Raw genomic sequence first — 19,725 nt, 5'->3', positions numbered from 1 at the left:
GGGGGAGGTGGTGGCCTGGGAGAGAGGGCCTCTGGAAATGCCACAGGACAGACACAGACAGGGGAGCTCTTAGGTTAAGAGCAGAGGCACAAGGCGAAGACCCACCTTTGCCTGCTGACTGGTTCTCATGGTGGCCACCATTATGGGTAACTTCCTTCAGCGGGTGACAATGCAACAGCCAAGCTGTTATGTCGCGTGGATTGGACCAGCTCAGCTGTCACTTCAGAGCCCATCTCCTCTGTCGACTGGACCCAGCCCGAGCCGTTCCAAGTTCTTCCTGGAACAGAGCAAGGGGTGGTTCTCCTTTGTCAATGAACCATGCATTATCCACTGGGGTGCGGGGGGTGGGTTGGGGGGGTCTACTTCTGTGCCACTGTGATGTCATATAAACTAAAAACAATTAGTATTCTTTGTAATTTCATCATGTCTCTGAGATGAGACATGACCTTTCTTCAATGTTCTACACCCATAGAACGTGCTAGCATATACATGTTTAGCAAATGTCTCTTAAGTTAATGATTCTTTTTAAATCCAGCAAGAGATGACCAGTTAGATGACCCTTTCCAGCTTCCTATAGACTCCTCTCCCCAGACGTCCCACAGGCTCTTCATATGGAGCACAGTCAAAGCCAAGGTCGTTATGTGCCCCTCTGATGTCTACTGCCTTCTGTCTCCCTAACGCTGATACAAAGACGCTGCTTCTCCCAGTTCACCTAGATTTCTTAGAGGCAAATTTCATCCTCTTTAATCTGGGCTCCAAAAACAGCTTCCCACATGGTTTCCCTCCCCAGTCCTCTCCCCCTCCAGCTCACCTTCCAGGCTGGGTCCATCTTTACTCATAAAACACAGAACTGAGCACACCATGACTGCATCAAAGCCCTTTGACAGCTTCCCTTTGACTATAAGGGCACATTCATCTCTTAGATGACATGTGAGGCTCTGATCCCACCTAAGTCCCTCTCCTGACTTATCTCCTGCCCAGACGGCCCTTAGACACAAGCTGTCCTCTCTGCTTTGAATGGCTTCTTTTTTTTTTTTTTTCAATTGGGGGTTGGGGGCTGAGAAGGAACATATCCTCCTCAAAAGAACTCCTGAAAATCCAGCAAACCCTCACTTCCTCAAGTGAAGCCTTCCCAGACGTCCACTGCAGAGAATTAATCTCTGCCACTTCCGTGATTCTGGGACACCATTCTTACCTTGATTGCCTCACGTGCGAACTGGAAGCACTACTTCTCTCTCCACAGCGCTTTTTCTTTCCCTAAACCGCTCTCTTTCAAGATCAGGAGCCGTATTATCTGATAAGATGGGACAGAACAGACCACAGTAAAGCGATTCAGAGCAGGAGCTGTGGAGCAGGAATATTGGGGTTGGACTCCTGGCTCACTCGCTGTATGGCCTTGGGAAGTTAATAAGCCTCTCCAAGGCTTGGGTCCCTCATCTGTAAATGAGGACAATAAGAATGCACCCTGCCTAGGGAACAGGGGATGAAATAAAAGTGTTTAGCACCACACTAACGTCCCATGAATATTATCTATTCTTATGATCTGATTCCAGGTACTTAGCACAGGGCCTTGGACTCAGGAGGCATCAGTCGATAACTATTTGACTTTTTGAAAACAATGGAAGAGTCGTGATTCAAAGCCAGGATTCCAGGTCTACTTTTTCAGGTATAGTACAGATGTTTCCATGCTATATTTCATCTGATGTAAGATGCACTCCAGAATTCCAGATAAGAAAGCAGAAGGTCAAGCCATTAATTCAGGCCAGCTGGTGCTATTTCTGAATCAGTGCTGTTGCTTCCTTGTGGCACTGAAAGGCTCTGGCCCATCCTCACCCTCTGCTGCCCCCCTGTGGCTACATCAGGTCAGGCTCCCAAATCCTTTAAACTCGCCTGGTTATTCAAATTGCTTTATGAGGAAAAGAAAGGTTTAAAACGTAAATAATTGAGGAAGGAGCCAAAGGGTGAGAGATGTAAGTTAGTCAGGTGCTAGACAGTGGAGTTTGAATCTTCATTATTTATAAAATAGTTCCCTTCACTGCAAATCCTCATCCTGGTATTTCCAACCCTCCTTATTAATTACTACTAATTATTCTCTGCAGCATTTTCACCACAAAGCATATTATATATACTTATGTTGTCTGGCTTCTCCCATAAGAATGAGGGTGGGCATTTTCCTCTATGCTGTCCAGTGATGCAGCCCGAATCTCTAGAACAAGGGAAGTTAATCATTTCGTGCCTCAGTTTCCTCATCTGTACAATGGGGTCAAAAATAGTAGCTACCTCATAAGGATTAGATTTTGTGATTTAATATATATAAAGGGCTCAGAACAGTTACTTGAGCACACGCAAGAGCTATGTAAATGTCTGCTACCATCACCATCATCGTCATCATTCTTCTTTTCCGGTAGCAGGTACTATTCACTCCTTCAAAAAGACAGGGATTTGGGAAAACATGGTTGGGATGGAGCTGGATGCTGGGACCTGAAAGGCTCAAGGCTGAGCAGCAGGATCCTGGACGTCAAGTCAGCGCCCAGCTGCCAGGGAAGAGCCATCCCTTTCCTCTAGGGGGTTTAAAGGTGCCACCACCTCTGCCTGGGTGTGGGCATGTGCAGTGTGCCCTCCCTCCTCCTTCCACATTTTTTTGGCCCCGCCCACTGGCTCAGGGACTTCCTCAGGAGGCGCTGTTTGCCCGCTGGCAAGAGGATTTGACGATGAAGTGCTGCCAGAGGGAGGAGGCGGCTGCATTTAAAAGGTAAGGTGCGCAGAAGGAAGAGAGCCGGAAAAGCCTGAGAAGGTGTTTTCTTTGAACGATTCCCGAGGGTGGGCTGGGCGGAAGGAAGGACACACAGCTCCGGAGGACCTGCACCCCCGGGAGCATTCCAGGGTTTCTGTCACTATCCACACAGTCTTCTTTCAAGTGGGCTTGGTTTGTCGGGCATCTCTGGTACTTGGAGAAAATGAAAGTGAAATCGAGACTCTCCCCTTGCAGCCCTTTCGCTGAGCTGTTTCTGTTCTCTGCTCTCGCTTTCTTTGAGTTTCTTCCTCCTCTGCTCCTTTACTTACTCCAGCCCACCTCAACACCCATCCTCACCAGAACTGTCTACACAAGCAGAGGTGTCACTGCCGGGTGTTTGTGCTTACGCTGCCCATCCGATCGATCGGCTCTCCCAGGTGGGAGTTTTGAGAATGTCAGAGGGGTGAGATGGCTGAAAAGTGGTGGCCTTGTGAATTTTGTAGCCGATGCAGTTCGCTAAATATGTAAGTAACAGTTTGCTGCTGTCTGATATTTGAACTGGTTCTAAATTGCTCTGATGTGACTGAGGGCAGCTGGACTAAAAACAAACACCCCAGATTCCTATTTGTGTAGCAGGTATATGCACATGGGTGGGGAGGGTGGATTTATTAACCTTTTTATAAGGGGACATCATTAGCTCTACCATTTATCGGATGCCTAATATTTCCCCCTCCCTACTTTAATACACTTTCTAGGGGGGACTTTATTTATCGTTGCCACATTTGAGGAAACAGAAAATTGAGACTCAATAATCTAAGGTTATACAATTAGGAAGTAAGAGTCTAGTAGTCAGACAACCAGGGGCTCAAATGTAGATCTTGCTGAGGTCAGAGCCTAGCTCTTTCCCCTACCCTGCATGACTTAATTTTTTTCAGCCACACCTGCAGCTGTGCAAGTTCTCAGGCCAGGGACTGAACCTGCACCACAGCAGTAACAACACCGAATCCTTAACTGCCGGGCCACTAGGGAACTCCTATCCTATACTACCTTAAAATAGGAAAGCACATCCGCAGAGAGTCAGAGACACACCGAGCAATGGCAACCAGAAATGCAAATTGACAGAAGACACATTTTGTCTCATTAAATGAGGGTTCTGGTGTTTTCAAGAGGCCATCTATTTCTTCTTTTTTTTTTTTTTTTTTTTTTTTTTTTTTTGTCTTTTTTTGCTATTTCTTGGGCTGCTCCCGCGGCATATGGAGGTTCCCAGGCTAGGGGTTGAATCGGAGCTGCAGCCACCGGTCTACACCAGAGCCACAGCAACACTGGATCCGAGCCGCGTCTGCAACCTACACCACAGCTCACGACAACGCCGAATCCTTAACCCACTGAGCAAGGGCAGGGACCGAACCCGAAACCTCATGGTTCCTAGTTGGATTCGTTAACCACTGCGCCACGACGGGAACTCCCAAGAGGCCATCTGTTTCTGATAAGAGTATGTTTATATGGCATTGGAAAAAAAATCAGTAATACAGGCTGAGAATCCTAAAAACAATCACAGCCTTTGACCATTCAGTTCTTTGAAATCTATCACAAGAAATCTCTTGGAGTTCCCATCGTGGCGCAGTGGTTAACGAATCCGACTAAGAACCATGAGGTTGCGGGTTCGATCCCTGCCCTTGCTCAGTGGGTTAACGATCCGGCGTTGCCGTGAGCTGTGGTGTAGGTTGCAGACGCGGCTCGGATCCCGCGTTGCTGTGGCTCTGGCGTAGGCCGGTGGCTACAGCTCCGATTCAACCCCTAGCCTGGGAACCTCCATATGCCACGGGAGCGGCCCAAGAAATAGCAACAACAACAACAACAACAACAAAAAGACAAAAAAAAAAAAAAAAAAAAAAAGAAATCTCTTACAAGCTCTGTCATAAGAAAGCAAACTAAAATAAGCTGCTTGCTGCCACATTATTTAGAATTGTGAAGATGTTCTCATTTTAAAACTCTTGTCTAAAAGTTACTTGAAAAATCTGCTCGGTAATAGGGAACTGCAACAACTCTCTGATGGCATATTGCACAGCCATGAAATGTTTTAAAACACTTTGTAATAACATAGGTCATTTATAGTGAAGCATTAAATGAAAGGGAAGAGGATGCAAAGTTATTTACCTAGCAGGAGCCCAACTATTTTTAAAAAATCTATGGAGCTATACTAAAATATTAACAATGCCTGTTTCTGGGCAGTGGTACCATAGAATAATAATTTTCTTATTTATAATTTGTATATATTTATGATATCCTGTAATCAAAGTTTCTATAATAACTGAGTAGATATATTTTGAAAAGGTTGCTAATAAAATTAATTTTTCTGAGAATTTCCTTGGTGGCACAGCAGGTTAAGGATCCTGCATTGTCAGTGGCTCAGATTGCTGCTGTGGCACAGGTCTGACCCCTGGCCTAGGAACTTCTGTATGCCTTGAGCACAGTGAAGAAAAAAATTAATTTCTCTGATACAAGTGTTTTCTCACTATTATAACATTATAAAGTACCTCTCTCATCTCTAGGCGGAAAGTCAGAAGACTCCACGAGCACTGTGCTGCCTCATAGCGAGGGGCTATGGCCAGATAATTCCCATTTCCCCTGACAGGAGCTTCTAAGCGTTCCATGTCCCCTTTGGTCAAATTCCAAGGAGATACGTTTTCATTTTCTCAAAGAAAAGGCAAAAAGAGTTGCAGCCAGTGGTATTTACTGTCATGGAGACCAAGCGCCATAACAACCCTCAGGAAACACCCACACCCTCTAGTGATGGGGGGGCTTCCTTGGAAGAAATGTTGACTCAAGCTGTTCAAGAAGCAGACATTGAGCAGGTCCGGCAATTGCTAGAAAGAGGGGCTGATGCCAATTTCCAGGAAGAGGAATGGGGCTGGTCACCTTTGCATAGTGCAGTGCAAATGGACAGTGAGGACCTTGTGGCTCTTCTGCTGAAGCATGGCGCCGACCCTTGTCTGCGGAAGAGGAATGGGGCCACTCCCTTCATCATCGCTGGCATCACCGGGAACGTGAGGCTGCTCCAACTCTTACTTCCTAACGTGGAAGATGTGAACGAGTGCGATGTTAATGGCTTCACAGCTTTCATGGAAGCCGCCGTGTACGGTAGAGTCGAAGCCTTAAGGTTCCTGTATGAGAATGGAGCAGACGTGAACATGCATCGAAAGACAAAGCAGGATCAAGAGAGGATTCGGAAAGGAGGGGCCACCGCCCTCATGGATGCTGCTGAAAAGGGGCATGTGGGTGTCGTGACGATCCTCCTCCACGAGATGAAGGCAGAGGTCGATGCCCGTGACAACATGGGCAGAAATGCTTTGGTCTATGCTCTTCTCAACCCCGACGATGGGAAGGCGAAGGCCATCACTCGCCTCCTGCTGGACCACGGGGCCGATGTCAATGTGAGGGGGGAAGGAAGTAAGACGCCCCTGATCCTGGCAGTGGAAAGGAAGAATCTGGATTTGGTGCAGATGCTTCTGGAACAAGAACAGATAGAAGTGAATGACACAGACAGAGAGGGCAAGACGGCCCTGCTGCTTGCTGTCGAACTCAGACTAGAGGAAATCGCCAAGCTGCTGTGCCACAGAGGGGCCAGCACAAATTGCGGGGACCTTGTGGCAATAGCGAGACGCAATTACGACAGTGACCTTGTGAAGTTTCTTCGCCTTCATAAAGCCGGAGAAGATTTTCGCCCTCCTGCTAAAGACTGGAAGCCTCAGAGCTCACGCTGGGGGGAGGCCCTGAAACATCTGCACAGGATATGGCGCCCCATGATTGGCAAACTCAAGATCTTCATTGACGAAGAGTATAAAATTGCGGACACTGCTGAAGGGGGCATCTACCTGGGGCTCTATGAAGACCAAGAGGTGGCTGTGAAGCGGTTCAGTGAAGGCAGCACACGGGGACAACAGGAAGTCTCTTGCCTGCAGAGCAGCCGAGCCAACGATAACGTGGTGACGTTCTATGGCAGTGAGAGCGACGGGAGCTGTCTGCATGTGTGCCTCGCGCTGTGTGAGTACACGCTGCAGGAGCACTTGGCCAACCACCGAGGGGACGCTGTGCCAAACGAGGAGGATGAGTCTGCCCGAAACATCCTCTCGTCTCTGTTTAAAGCTATTGGAGAACTCCATCGCTCTGGATACTCTCACCAGGATCTGCAGCCACAAAACATCTTAATAGGTGAGTCCCTAGCCTTCTCTTAAAAGTCAGTCGTAGGGTTTTTCTTTACTTTTTCTTTTTATGGCTGCACCCACGGCATATGGAAGTTCCCAGGCTAGGGGTTGAATCAGAGCTGCAAGTGCCGGCCTGCACCACAGCCACAGCAGCACTAGATCCGAGCTGCATCTGTGACCTACGTTGCAACCTGCAGTGATGCCAGGTCCTTAACCCACGGAATGAAGCCAGGGATCGAACCTGCATCCTCACGGATACTATGTTGGATTCTTAACCCACAGAGCCATGGTAGGAACTCTGGGTTTTTATTTACAAAAGGAAAGCGTTTTCCTGGCAGAAGAGGAAAGAACTAGGGTCGGTGTGGATTATTCAGTTTGAGGATTAAGGCAACCAATAAACTAAAACAACATTCAAGGAAACAAGCAGAGCTGAGGGTAAAGTCCTGGGGAAATGTGTTGCGGTAGGAAGAACCTTGGCCTTAGCCATGTTTAGGGAGCTTTGTAACTTCAAGCAAATGGCTTAATTCTGTGAGCATTAGTTTCCTCCTTTGAGACTGGTAATACCTCCTTCGTAAGATTGTTATGAGGTCTAAGTGCCGTGTGGCAAACGGACACGTCACCTGTACATTGTAATGTTATTTTTTCCACACACCAGTGGATCATTGCACGTCGGTTACCTGTACACTGTAGGTACCCAACAACTTGTCTAGAGGGCAAGCAGAAGCAGATCCTTAACCGAGAGTTATTCACTGAGATTTAAGCTTGGCGTAAAGGACCAGGATGAAAGAGGATATCGACAGGCAGAGAATGGTATTTAAGGTCATGGAAGAGAAAAATCGGTATATGTAGGACTACATCCGAGATCTGGCTTTTAGTTTGAGGGCAGGTGCTCCTGCAGTCTTTCCTGGTTTCAAGCAACTTTGCTGCGGAAATGACAAGGGCCAGAAACATGCGCAGCTCCACCACGTGAGAAAGAATCTTCAGGTTTCGGCTTTGGGCGAGGGCCTTCCTGATTCTACCTGCCGATCTTTATGCAAAAGTCCCATATCACATTCCAAAGAAAAACAACTTGCAACTACCTGTTCTTTGACATTTCTAGCCCCGCTGCTTCTGTTCTTAAGCTTGAACAATAAAGAACTGATGATGGGGTTCCTGTCGCGGCGCAGCGGGAACGAATCTGACTAGGAACCATGAAGTTGCGGGTTCAATCCCTGACCTCGCTCAGGGGATTAAGGATCTGGTGTTGCTGTGAGCCGTGGTGTAGGTCACAGGTGTGGCTTGGATCCCGCATTGCTGTGGTGGTGGTGTAGGCCAGCAGCTGTAGCTCTGATTCGATCCCTAGCTTGGGAACCTCCATATGCCACAAGTGCAGCCCTAAAAAACAAACAAAAAAAAGAATTGATGATATTTCTACCTTGAGGTGACAATGTAGCCCATACTGCAGACTCTTCCTTGTATTAAATCTCTCAAATGAGGAGAGAGGGTTTTTTAAAATGAATTCCTCGCTGAGATCAACATAAAAAAAGAATTCTGTAGGACAAAATTCTTGAAGAATCATGGATAGATAGGATGGGACTGAAGAATAACACAGGAGCCCAGGGCAAATGCAAAAAAGCTATAGGGAAGCATTACTCTTGAAAGTGGGAACAGCAGAAACGGAAGGTGCCACTCAAAAGTGATAGAAAGGTGCCACTCAAAAGTGATAGAAGCCAGAGGACCAAAAACCAGCCAGCAGACAGATTGCTGCATCAGTAGAAATTAGAAAGATCAAATCCTGGGCTTCCCCTCCCTCTTCCCCAGGGACCAAGCATCTATTACAGGCCTGTCTGTCTGCAGACAGGGGGACTACTTGAGACACTGGGTCACTGGTGATCTCAAGAGAACCAAAGAGCAGTTAAACCCACAAGGTTTCTGCCAAAGCAACTACTAAGTGGTGTGTCCTGCTCACCCCAGAGTTTAAATCAGAGGCTCTGACAATTGCCTCCGCCCCTCCCCCACGCTGGGTGACATTAACAGGAGCAATTCACAGGACACAGGGCGTCTCAACTGCAAAGAAGAGCCTGTAGTCAAGAATCACTTCAATTATTTAAGAGGTACCCATGCCATAAAAGAGAGGCACGAAGAACAAGACTGTACGCCCAAAGAGACAGAGCTCGCCAAGTGCATGAGCATCCCGTGGCTGTTGGAACTGTCACACTCTTGGTGGCTTAAAACAACAGACAAGAGTTCCTGTTTTGGCTCAGTGGTTAAGGAATCTGACTAGGAACCATGAGGTTTCGGGTTCGATCCCTGGTCTTGCTCAGTGGGTTAAGGATCCGGTGTTGCCATGGTTGCAGGTGCAGCTCGGATCCTGAGTTGCTCTGGCTCTGGTGTAGGCCAGTGGCTACAACTCCGATTCGACCACTAGCCTGGGAACCTCCATGTGCCACGGGAGTGGCCCAAGAAATGGCAAAAAGACAAAACACACACACACAAAAACACACACAAAAAAACAATAGCAGACATTTAACCTCCCATAGTTTCCCATGCCAGCAGCATGAAACCAGTTCCACTGGCACCAGATCATTTGTCAGCAGGGCCGCCATCCCTCCGGAGAGTGTAGTACAGAAACTGGACGCAAGCATTAAAAAATGTTATAGCACTTTAACGAGGTCTGTTGAATCTAAAAATGAGAAATTGGGGCCTGTGGGAAAAAAATCAAGTGTTTCAAGTGATGTGAAGTGTTCTGTTAGGCACTTTCAAATTGAAGGAGCAGAAAACTCAACTCAAAGGGGCTTAAACAAGTGAAGAGAACTTATCATTCAAATAATTGAAAACAACCTGTGGTTTAAGGTCTGCCTCTCACTGCAGGCCACTTTCTCTGTTCCTCGTCCCCAGGCACTTGGGCCTTCCTTCCGTCAGAGCGGAATTCTCCAGAATTCTCTCTTCCCCATTCCACGCACCTTCCCAAATCTCACCCATCTTTCGCATCTAGACGTCTCTTCCTTAGGGAAGACTTCTCTCCGCCGCCCGATGCAGCCCTGTAGAGCATGTCGTGTTATGTTTTCAGGGCATCCTGCATTTTTGGCTCGCATTTTCAAACTTGCAACAAATTTAATGTTTACTTGTGTAATTATTCCTTTAATATCAGTCTCCTCATCCAGAGACCCTAAACTCCACAGGGCCAGGATACTTCCTTCCTCAGCACCGTTTTTTTCTTCACTAAACACTTGCTGAATTACTTGATGGGCTCGTTTTTGTTAGGCTCTGGGTTCCCACACAATGTTGATGTCTAAGTTCATAAAAAGGGGTTTGAGAAACACACAGCTGTACTGGCTGTCGTCCTATCTGAGGTCACCCAGTCTTCTTCCTCAGACTACTTCGAGACACCTTCTTGAGGACTGATCACGGATTCATCCCCATTTCATTTTGTTCCTCACCTCTCTCATCCATGCCTTCCTCCTTCTGAGGTCTCAGTGACTTCCTTTAAGGGAGAAAGGTTCTGGGGGGTGGGGTGAGGAGGTGGAGACTCATTACAAGCACGTGGTTGATCCGTGGCAACTGATGACGACATTAGAGTGGGCAGTAGCCAGCGGGGTCGATCTTGTGGATTGCTATGCTTAAGTGATCTTGGATTTGGATCCTTGGTGTTTTGTCGTTCTTTGGCTATAGGATATAACCTTAGCTCTTGCCACCAGCTTCTTTAAAATCTGGGCTCTTTAACCCAAGGAACTGCATGAATGGGGCGCTGGTTAAGCTTGTTTTCATGCTTCTGTAAGTCCAGCTCTTGGCAGATACCTAACAGCTCAAAATACTCAGTACACATGACAGTGTTTTGGGAAGCAAACAAGGCAGATATGAGCTTGTTATTGTCTTCCTCAACGATGATGGATTGTACATTGTGTTACATGTTTGTTTAAATCAATTACAACATGGAGAATGAGGATTTTCAATGCATTTCTACAAACTGTCCCTTAGATTCCAAGAATGGTACTTTCCTGGCAGATTTTGATAAAAGCATCAAATGGGCTGAAGATCCACAGAAAATCAAAAGAGATCTAGAGGTAATTTCTATAAATGGTTCACCTTTCCATCTTTCTACTTCCTTATTCACCTTACTTCCTGTGGCCAATTAGAGGACATCCCTGCTTTAACTAGAAAGGAAAGAAATTTCAAGGCATTTTCCCAGTACTCATTGCCTGCCCCCCCCGCCCCCCACCCCTGCAGATAATAGCATTTCCCTTGATTGGTGTGGAGCTGGCTGTCTCTGTGGCCCGTTTCTGCATCTCTTTGGATCTCTCTCTACCCCACAGGCTAATCAGTAAATACATCGAGCATGCCACATTTCTTCTAGAATTATCTCTAGGAGATAGCTCCAAAATCACTCCGCAATTCCTATAGGAGGTATTTTCTGCCTAAAGACAAAGTAAATGAGATTTCTTTTCCCACTCCATTGAAACCCATGTGCTAGCTCCTAGGAGGGCCAGACACTAAGGGCCTCTGAAGCACGTAAGAGGGATGGGATGGATCCCTGGCTCAAGAGACACTAAACTTATCCCCGGAGGTTAAGATCCTGAAATAACTGTTTCTCCAGAGAAGAGGCAGAGCATAGCCTCTGCAGATCATGGCTCCCAGATAGACTCTGACCTGACCAGGGCAGCGCTCTCCTGGAGATCTCCTGGTGCTGACCTTCCAACCCAGTGGGCACCTGGAGATCTCCTGGTGCTGACCTTCCAACCCAGTGGGCACCTGGAGATCTCCTGGTGCTGACCTTCCAACCCAGTGGGCACCTGGAGATCTCCTGGTGCTGACCTTCCAACCCAGTGGGCACGAGCTCTCCATCCATGCCTGGCCTCTCTGGTTCAGTGGCTCTGGATCTGAGCTCCTTCCCTGACTGGGGTCTTGGCCAGGGTGGAAGTTCCTATGCTGGCATCCTTCCTGGCCTCTCCTCCCCACTGTGTCCTGACGCCTGGGGCCTTCCCTGTATTCTGCTTGACTTGGTCTGGCTCCTTTATCTGTGGCCTGACATAGCCGCAACCCAAAGGCCCAGGTCCTAGCCAGATTCCGAGCATCCCCCTTATTGGAAACCTTCTCCCTTTCCCGTGTTCATCTAAATTCTATCCGTCCTTTGAGGTCTAGCTCAAATTCCTCTTCCTCCAAGCAGTCGGCCCTGAGACTCTGCCCTGAGATTATCCTTTGCTCCTTATAAACCTCAGCTGTGGGGTCCATATACCACCTTGCAGACTTCTCTGTGCATAAGCCTGTGCCTTCTCTCCCTGACCAGCCTGTGGACTCCCCGAGATTCCCCCCGTTTTCCATTTGTTCATAGCCTGCACCACACCCTGCAAAGTTCCCCAAAAATGGGTGATACCTCATAAGCGCCTTTGGCTTGATTTGTGACTTTTGTGCAGGCCCTAGGATTGCTGGTCCTCTATGTGGTAAAAAAGGGAGACATTTCTTTTGAGACACTGAAGAATCAAAGTTTTGAAGAGGTGATTCAAGGCTCTCCAGATGAGGAGACTCGGGACCTCATTCATCACCTGTTCCACCCAGGGGACAATGTGGAGGACCGTCTGAGCAGCCTGCTGGCTCATCCCTTCTTTTGGAGCTGGGAGAGGTAAGGAAAGCTGAGTGTCTAATACAGGCTTCCAAGATGGTGACAATCAGGGAGATATATATATATGCATATAAAATAAGGAGATGCCTCATGTAGTATTGGGGCAGAGAAGATCCACTATCTGCCATCTTCAAGCTGGAGACCCAGGAAAGCCAATGGTGTGATTGAGTCTGAATCCAAAGACCTGGGAACCAGGGGAGCTGAAGATGTAGATTTCAGTAAGGGTCTGAAGGCCTGAGAACTAGGAGAGCCGAGGTCAATGTCCCGCTGCTGAAGCAATCAGGCAGGGAGGGGTGAATTTCCTCTTTCATTCAGCAGCCCCCCTCCCCACGCTTAGATGATGTCCATTCACACTGGGGAGGGCCAGTGCTTTACTGAGTCTGCTGGTTCAAATGCTAATCTCTGGAAACATCCGCACAGACACACTCAGAACACTATTTAATCTGGGCCCCACGTGGTCAGTGAAATTAACCTTCCTGGTGAGATGCTGGAGGCAGGAGTCAGGCTGGGAATCAGATGGCCCAGACTTTTCTCTCAGCCTGGCATTTCCTGGTTGAGTGTCATTGGAGCAGTGGCTTAACCTCTCTGGACTCTGGTTTTCTTCAGCGAAGAATAGAAGAAGGATGGGTGGAAGGAGAGAGAGAGGGAGAGAGGGATGAGGGGGGAGAGGCATGTCTCCTATTAGGCAGAATTTTTAGATACGTGCTTTTACTACTTCTCTCAGAAACCGCCATTTAGGAGTTCCCGTTGTGGCGCAGCGGAAACGAATCCGACTAGGAACCATGAGGTTGCAGGTTCGATCCCTGGCCTCTCTCAGTGGGTTAAGGATCCCGCATTGCTGCGGCTGTGGTATAGGCCGGCAGCTGTAGCTCCAATGAGACCGCTAGCCTAGGAACCTCCATATGCTGTGGGTGCAACCCAGAAAGCAAAAAAAAAAAAAAAAAAAAATCCAACGTTTAATAGTTTTTTCTTTCTGGAAAGAGTGAAAAAGGATGTACTGATCACGATAACTCTGTCATTCTAGCCGTTACAGGACCCTTAGGGACGTGGGAAATGAATCTGACATCAAAACGCGAAATCAAAACAGCAGAATCCTCCAGCTACTGCAACCTGGAACATCTGAACTTTCTACTAGTTTTGCCCAGTGGACAACTAAGGTATGAATTCCTATGGTCTGGGAGTTATTTCAGGGATAAGACTCTGTGTCATGTGTTATGTTAGTTTCCCTACTTTTTTCTAACTCCTGGGTGAGGGAGGAGACGTTCCTTTCCCTCCTCTCAGCCCAGTTCCCCTCTGCCCTTTCAGGTCTTTCTCCAGGCCAGGCCCTCCCGATAGACTGTCTAGGCTCCTCTCTGCAACGGCCTTGTCCCAGCGCACAGATCTTTCCCTTTTCTGTGACTCTTTCTCTCAAGCCTTGTTTTCTGAGTGAGATCTGACTAGTAATTCTATTGCCAGAGAGATGAGAGCAGCTGATTACATAGAGTTCAGCCCAAAGGAGGTACGCCCCCATGGGTGTTTCCCTGTGGGGCTGGCTGCCTCTGCTCTCTGTAAACAGCCTAGCTCTGAGCATACACACGAAACAAATTTCTGCGTGAGAAAACAGATGATGATGAGAAAAAAGACAATCTTTCAAATTCCAGCTCTTCTAGAGAAGGTCTACCTAACTTGAGCTAAATATAGTGAAACATGAAAATTAATCACTATCTCAGTCTAGTCAGTACTCTGAGAACCTTCATTATTATTAATTAGCAGACATCTATTAAGTACCAGAATGCGTTGGGCCATGCAACATCAGGGATATACAGAATACAGCGTCCATGTGGGGCTGAAAGACCCACAGAAATGATGGCTGTGGGACACATGCTGGGTACCCTAGAGACACGTGCAAAGTATCATGGGAAAATCCATAATTCTCAGGTTTTTAAGTGAGATCCCTATCTTAGGCTCGATCTAGGACTCTGCTTCTCCCATACCTCTGTTTCTGGGTCTCATTTTGCTTTCCTTCCCTTGTTTGACTCTGGACTGCACATCACACAAGTAATTGTTGGCTTAACATCTGTCTTTGCTGCTACCGTAAGTTCCATGAGGGCAGAAACTGTCCCTTGTCTTGTCTGTTACTGTACTCCTGGCATGGTGTGGGTATGCCATAGCTCTTTGCTAAATGACTGTCTATAAAACTTTAGCTAATAGTTAAACACAGAAATAAAGACATCTGAAACCAGAGCAGATGATAGTAGTGGCTAATGATTATGTGGCGCTGACTCTGTGGTAGCCATGGTTCTCAGGACTTTACACGAGTCACCACAGTTAATCTTTACAACGACCTCTAAGGCAATTATCTCCATCTTGCAGGTCGGCAAACTGAGGCACGGACAGTAAGGCAAAGAGTGAGTAAGGGCGCAACAGGGGGCAGTCTGGCTTAAAGGCTATGCATTAAAACCACTCACTGCACAAACTTAGGATGCCATCAAGTCCATCAACTCATTTAATTGCTGAAGAAATTGAGGCTCAGAAGTGGAACCCTGAGTTCCTGTGGTGCTCAGTGGATTAAGAACCCTACTTGTATCCATGAGAATGGGGGTTCAATCCCTGGCCTTGCCCAGTGGATTAAGGATCCCGTGCTGCCACAGGCCTCGGTATAGGTCAAAGACCCAGCTTGGATCTGGCATTGCGGTGGCTGTGGTATAGGCCAGCAGCTGCAGCTCCAATTGGACCCCTGGACTAGGAACTTCCATGTGCCGCAGGTGCAGCACTGCCCTCCCTCCCACCGAAAGAAGTGGAACCCAAATTCCCTAGACTGGAAAGTCAGAGGTTTGCAGAACTGGGAAGAGAATTCTGTTCTTTTGCCTTCCAGTTCATTGGGGTTCTTTTCCCTTAAACTTCAGTGACACATTGAATTTTGATTGATTTCAAGTCTTTTAATTTCCAACTTAGGCTTTGTTTGCCTGTTCATTTTAGTGACTCTCCCATTTTCATGGTCGTGCAGTTTTTTTCCCAGTGTGGACTGCCGCCTTCTTCGCACAGCTGCCCCTCCTACCACACACACATGCTCAGCATTTCTCACACGTGCTCCACACATATTACCCCAGGCAGCCTTCTGGTCAGCAGTTACTCTTCCTCAGGGACCCTTGGGCTTCATGGTTGTTGCATTTAATTCTCTTGCTCCCAAATCTTTCTAAATATCAGAGCTGTCTATAAGAGCGCGAGCACAAAGAAAGAAGGCATTATTATTATCATTGTTGTTGTTTTATAGGGTCACAACCAGAGCATATGGAAGTTCCCAGGCCAGGGGTAGGACTGGAGCTGCAGCTGCCAGCCTACACCACAGCCACAGCAATGCCAGATCTGAGCCACATTTGGGACCTATACCACAGCTCATGGCAACACCGGAGCCTTAACCCACTGATCAGGCCAGGGATCAAACTGCATCCTCATGGATCCTAGTCGGGTTTGTAACCCATTGTTCCCACAACGGGAGCTCCAGGAAGCCATTATTATTATGAGAGCAGTTGCCCTGGGACAACTAAAGTCAAGGTGAAACCCATAGCCATTGGCAACATAATTAAAAACAAAGCAAAACAAAACAAAAAACAACCACACTCTCTATGGCACATGGCTGCCAGCCCTGGTTTTAGTCAGGACAACCCTTCAAAAGGAAAAATAGGAGTTCCCATTGTGGCGCAGCAGAAACGAATCCTTAGTATCCATGAGGATGGGGGTTTGATCCCCGGCCTCGCTCAGTGGGTTAAGGATCTGGTGTGGCCGTGAGCTGTGGGGTAAGTTGCAGATGCAGCTCAGATCCCTCGTTGCTGTGGCTGTGGCACAGGCTGGCAGCTGCAGCTCCAATTCCACCCCTAGTCTGGGAACTTCCGTATGTCTTGGGGGCCGGTCCTAAAAAGTGAAGCCAAAAAAAAAAAGGAAAGATAACCAAGTCCAAATTTGGAAGGGTGGCCACAAGGGTAACATACTGTATAGTATAGTGAGCAGATTTCCTCATTTAACAGTAATTTCCTAAACCATGTTTTTAATGCAGTTAATTTCTATGAAAACCATTCACTTGGAAAACAGATACATGAATTTATAATTCCACATCCAGACACAACTGCGGTTAGCACTGTGGTGTACAGTGTTTACTTCCATTCTTTTCTATTAATTTGCTTTATTAACGAGTGGTAATTTTGGCATATATTCTAATTTGTATCCTGCCTTTTCATATTAAAAGTCTATCAGGATTTATTTCGTGTTGCTACCACGTTTTGGTGTCTCTTTTTTTTTTTTAAGATTGACAGCTTTGTTATGGAAGAGATGAATGCATATTATAAAAAAATAAGCAAAAAAAAGAAGGCAAAACATACAAATGAAGGCAATCTCTATCAGGATACTTTGGGTGATTTGCTGAAATTCATCCGGAACTTGGGAGAACACATCAATGAACAAAAGAATAAAAAGTAAGAATTTTTTTCACTCTCATAAGCCATGTATGAGATAAAAATAATCTTAAAATTTCAGGTCTAAATTTGTATACGCTATTTGATGGAAACAAGAAAAGTTATTTTGGTGAAAAGAAAGTAATTTCTCCCTTCTGTTTGGAAAAGGACCATCTCACAATCAGCGATGCCCAGTAGGGTCTCATCTTCTTAACAGCTTTTGCTGAGCCTCCTTGAACAGAAGGCCAGTGACTCCCGGGTGAAAAAACACAGGGGGCTGGGTACAGTGTATGTAGCTTTATTAAAAGTGGCCCCATGCTACTTAAATTAGCTTTAGCTACCAAAAATCTTAGCTGCAAACTCACACAAAACCTGCAGTTTTCAGGGCTTTTTTGGATTTCAGCAGTGTAGATGAGGGGTTGTGGAATTGTATTTTCTCTGTTTTATGGATCCTAAAATTGAGGTTCATGAAAATTAAGTTGCCAATGTTCACTCAATTAGTTGAAGAGTCAGGAGATAAATCTTGTTCTGTCAAATTCCAAACTCCTTATTTATTCTGCTATAGGAACCAGGGGACCAAAAGGACCTCCAGGGCCCTATGCTGTAAAGGTGGGGAAGGGTGTGGAGTTTGGGACAAGCATGTCAAAATATTTCTGTTTCATTTCAGGATGAAGTCGATAATTGGAGAACCTTCTCAGTATTTTCAGGAGAAATTTCCCGATCTGGTCATGTATGTCTACACGAAACTACAGAACACAGAATATATGAAGCATTTTCCCAAAACTCACAATCCAAACAAGCTGAGGTGTGATGGAGCTGGTGATGGCCAGACCTAGTGGCTTCTGAATTCAGGGACGTGCTTATTGGCTGTGTGATCCTGGGCAAGTCACAACTCTCTGGGCCTCTTAACTAACCGGATGGCTTGTGGGCAATGAGTTGGATAGCTGATGTGTCAGTTCCTGGCACCGTGCTCAGCATTCCCCACATGTTTACAACAAAAAAAGTATATGCTCAAACTATTCTAGTCCTTTTACAGGAAAACTTAGGAGTTCATCCTAAGATTCCTCTTGTCAATTGCACCAAAGGAATAAGTTCTTAGACCTCTAATGCTGTGTGCTTTACATCAGTTATCTCATGTAATTCTCCCAACAACCTTGCAAGATAGGGTTCATACCCCCATTCAGGAACTGAAGTGCCTGAGAGACTCAGAGAGTTAGAACTACTTTCCCCAGATGGTATAACTTGCACAAAGCACAAATGGATGTGGTGTTATTGTTACCTCTCCCTCAGGCACCTTAGAACTTAATTACTAGCTCAGAGCCCTTCTGGATGAGACCCAAAAGGAATACATCAAAGGAGATCTGGGTGACTCATTCATCCCTTCAATATTTGTTGAACACTAACTAGTATAAGTCTAAGTAATTACTGTATGAATTCCATTCCTTCTAGAATCACCTGTGTTAGTTTTCTGTGACCTTAAGTCAGAATTTCTCAACTGCGGGCAGTCTTGCCCATCGGGGACCATTGGGCATTATCTTTGACTTTTGGCTGTCAAAGCTGGGAGTAGGCAGTGTTACTGGCATCTGATAGACAGAGGCCAGAGATGCTACTGAACGTTCTAGGATGTGCACAGGACAGCACCTCTGCAACACAGAGTTACAGCCTAAAATATCCGTGGCACTGAGGTTGAGGAACTGCCTTCAGAGGCTAGGACACAATTGAACTGGTGGGGAGCCCATGTCTGTGGAGTGTGTGGTCCACCTTGTAGAGGAGTGACTCAAATTTGATGTCTTGCTTTTGGATCTGTAGTGAGACAATTCCAGGGTCACCTCCTCAGGAAGCCCTCTGAACGCCTTCACTTTCCATACCCGAGTCTGAGCATCTTTTCTGACTCCCTAGCACCCAGAGCCACATCAGAACGTGCTTCTTCCCCCTGGAACCTAAGCTCCCTAAGGCCAATTATATATATGATTGTAGTAAAATGTCTGCTACATGGTAATGATTAATAAATATTCGTTGAAAATGAATGACCCATCCTCATACATGAATAATAATGCTAGCTTACATTTTGATGGTGCTTTATAATTTTTAAATTCCATCTGCATATTTTTATTCCTTTTAGTTTTCAAAATAATCCTGTAAAGCAAGTGTTGTGATCCTCATTTTGCAGATGAGGAGACTAAAGTTCAGGACAAGTTGATTTACTCTAATGCAGAGCAAGGAAGTGTCACTATCTTGATTTGAAAAGATTTTCTGGCTTGAAGTCTGATGTTCTTTCCATTTATCCTCACTGTCGTGTGGTGGGGAAAATGAAGTTTTGTAATGAGAGGAGTTGGGAAGAAAAGCCAGCGTCTTAGGTGCTTTCTGAAAAGGAGGCGGTTTAAAATGGATGTCACTGAATGAAATTAAGTGCTGGAAGAAACAAACTTAAGGCGTTTCTTTAAGGTTTTAGGAGTAGCAAGATTGCTTTAAGTTTTATTATTGATTGATTGGTTGATTTTTTTTAGGACCACACCTGTGGCATATGGAAGTTCCCAGGCTAGGGGATGAATTGGAGCTACAGCTGCCAGCCTTTGCCTCAGCCATAGCAACGCGGAATCCGAGCCAGGTCTGTGACCTACACCACAGCTCACGGCAATGCCAGATCCTTAACCCACTGAGCAAGGCCAGGGATCGAACTCACATCCTCATGGATACTACTCGGGTTTGTTAACCACTGAGCAATGACGGGAGTTCCCAAGTTTTCAAATTAAAATTTGTTTT

The 19,725-nt window shown here is 46.4% G+C and overlaps 1 protein-coding gene and 1 long non-coding RNA gene across 2 annotated transcripts in view; one reads left to right on the top strand and one right to left on the bottom strand.

Annotated features, from left to right (window-relative positions):
• LOC110255523 overlaps window positions 1-19,725 on the bottom strand; it is a 34,229-nt gene that overhangs the window by 943 nt on the left and 13,561 nt on the right. The window contains exon 3 of the long non-coding RNA XR_002335960.1: window positions 106-277. This is a non-coding gene — a long non-coding RNA (uncharacterized LOC110255523). The remainder of the gene's footprint in view (window positions 1-105; window positions 278-19,725) is intronic.
• On the top strand, window positions 2,714-18,055 carry RNASEL (ribonuclease L; the record flags this gene model as incomplete). Its single annotated transcript, NM_001097512.1, is given in 7 exon segments — window positions 2,714-2,752; window positions 5,287-6,946; window positions 10,897-10,982; window positions 12,330-12,535; window positions 13,560-13,692; window positions 16,817-16,983; window positions 17,630-18,055. Coding segments are annotated over 6 exon segments (2,232 nt in total). The 5' UTR covers window positions 2,714-2,752; window positions 5,287-5,475.

This window comes from Sus scrofa, chromosome 9, assembly GCF_000003025.6.
Source record: "Sus scrofa isolate TJ Tabasco breed Duroc chromosome 9, Sscrofa11.1, whole genome shotgun sequence".
In the NCBI taxonomy this organism is placed as follows: domain Eukaryota; kingdom Metazoa; phylum Chordata; class Mammalia; order Artiodactyla; family Suidae; genus Sus; species Sus scrofa.
Note: the sequence above shows the minus strand (reverse complement) of the source record. Positions and strands in the feature narration are given on the sequence as shown.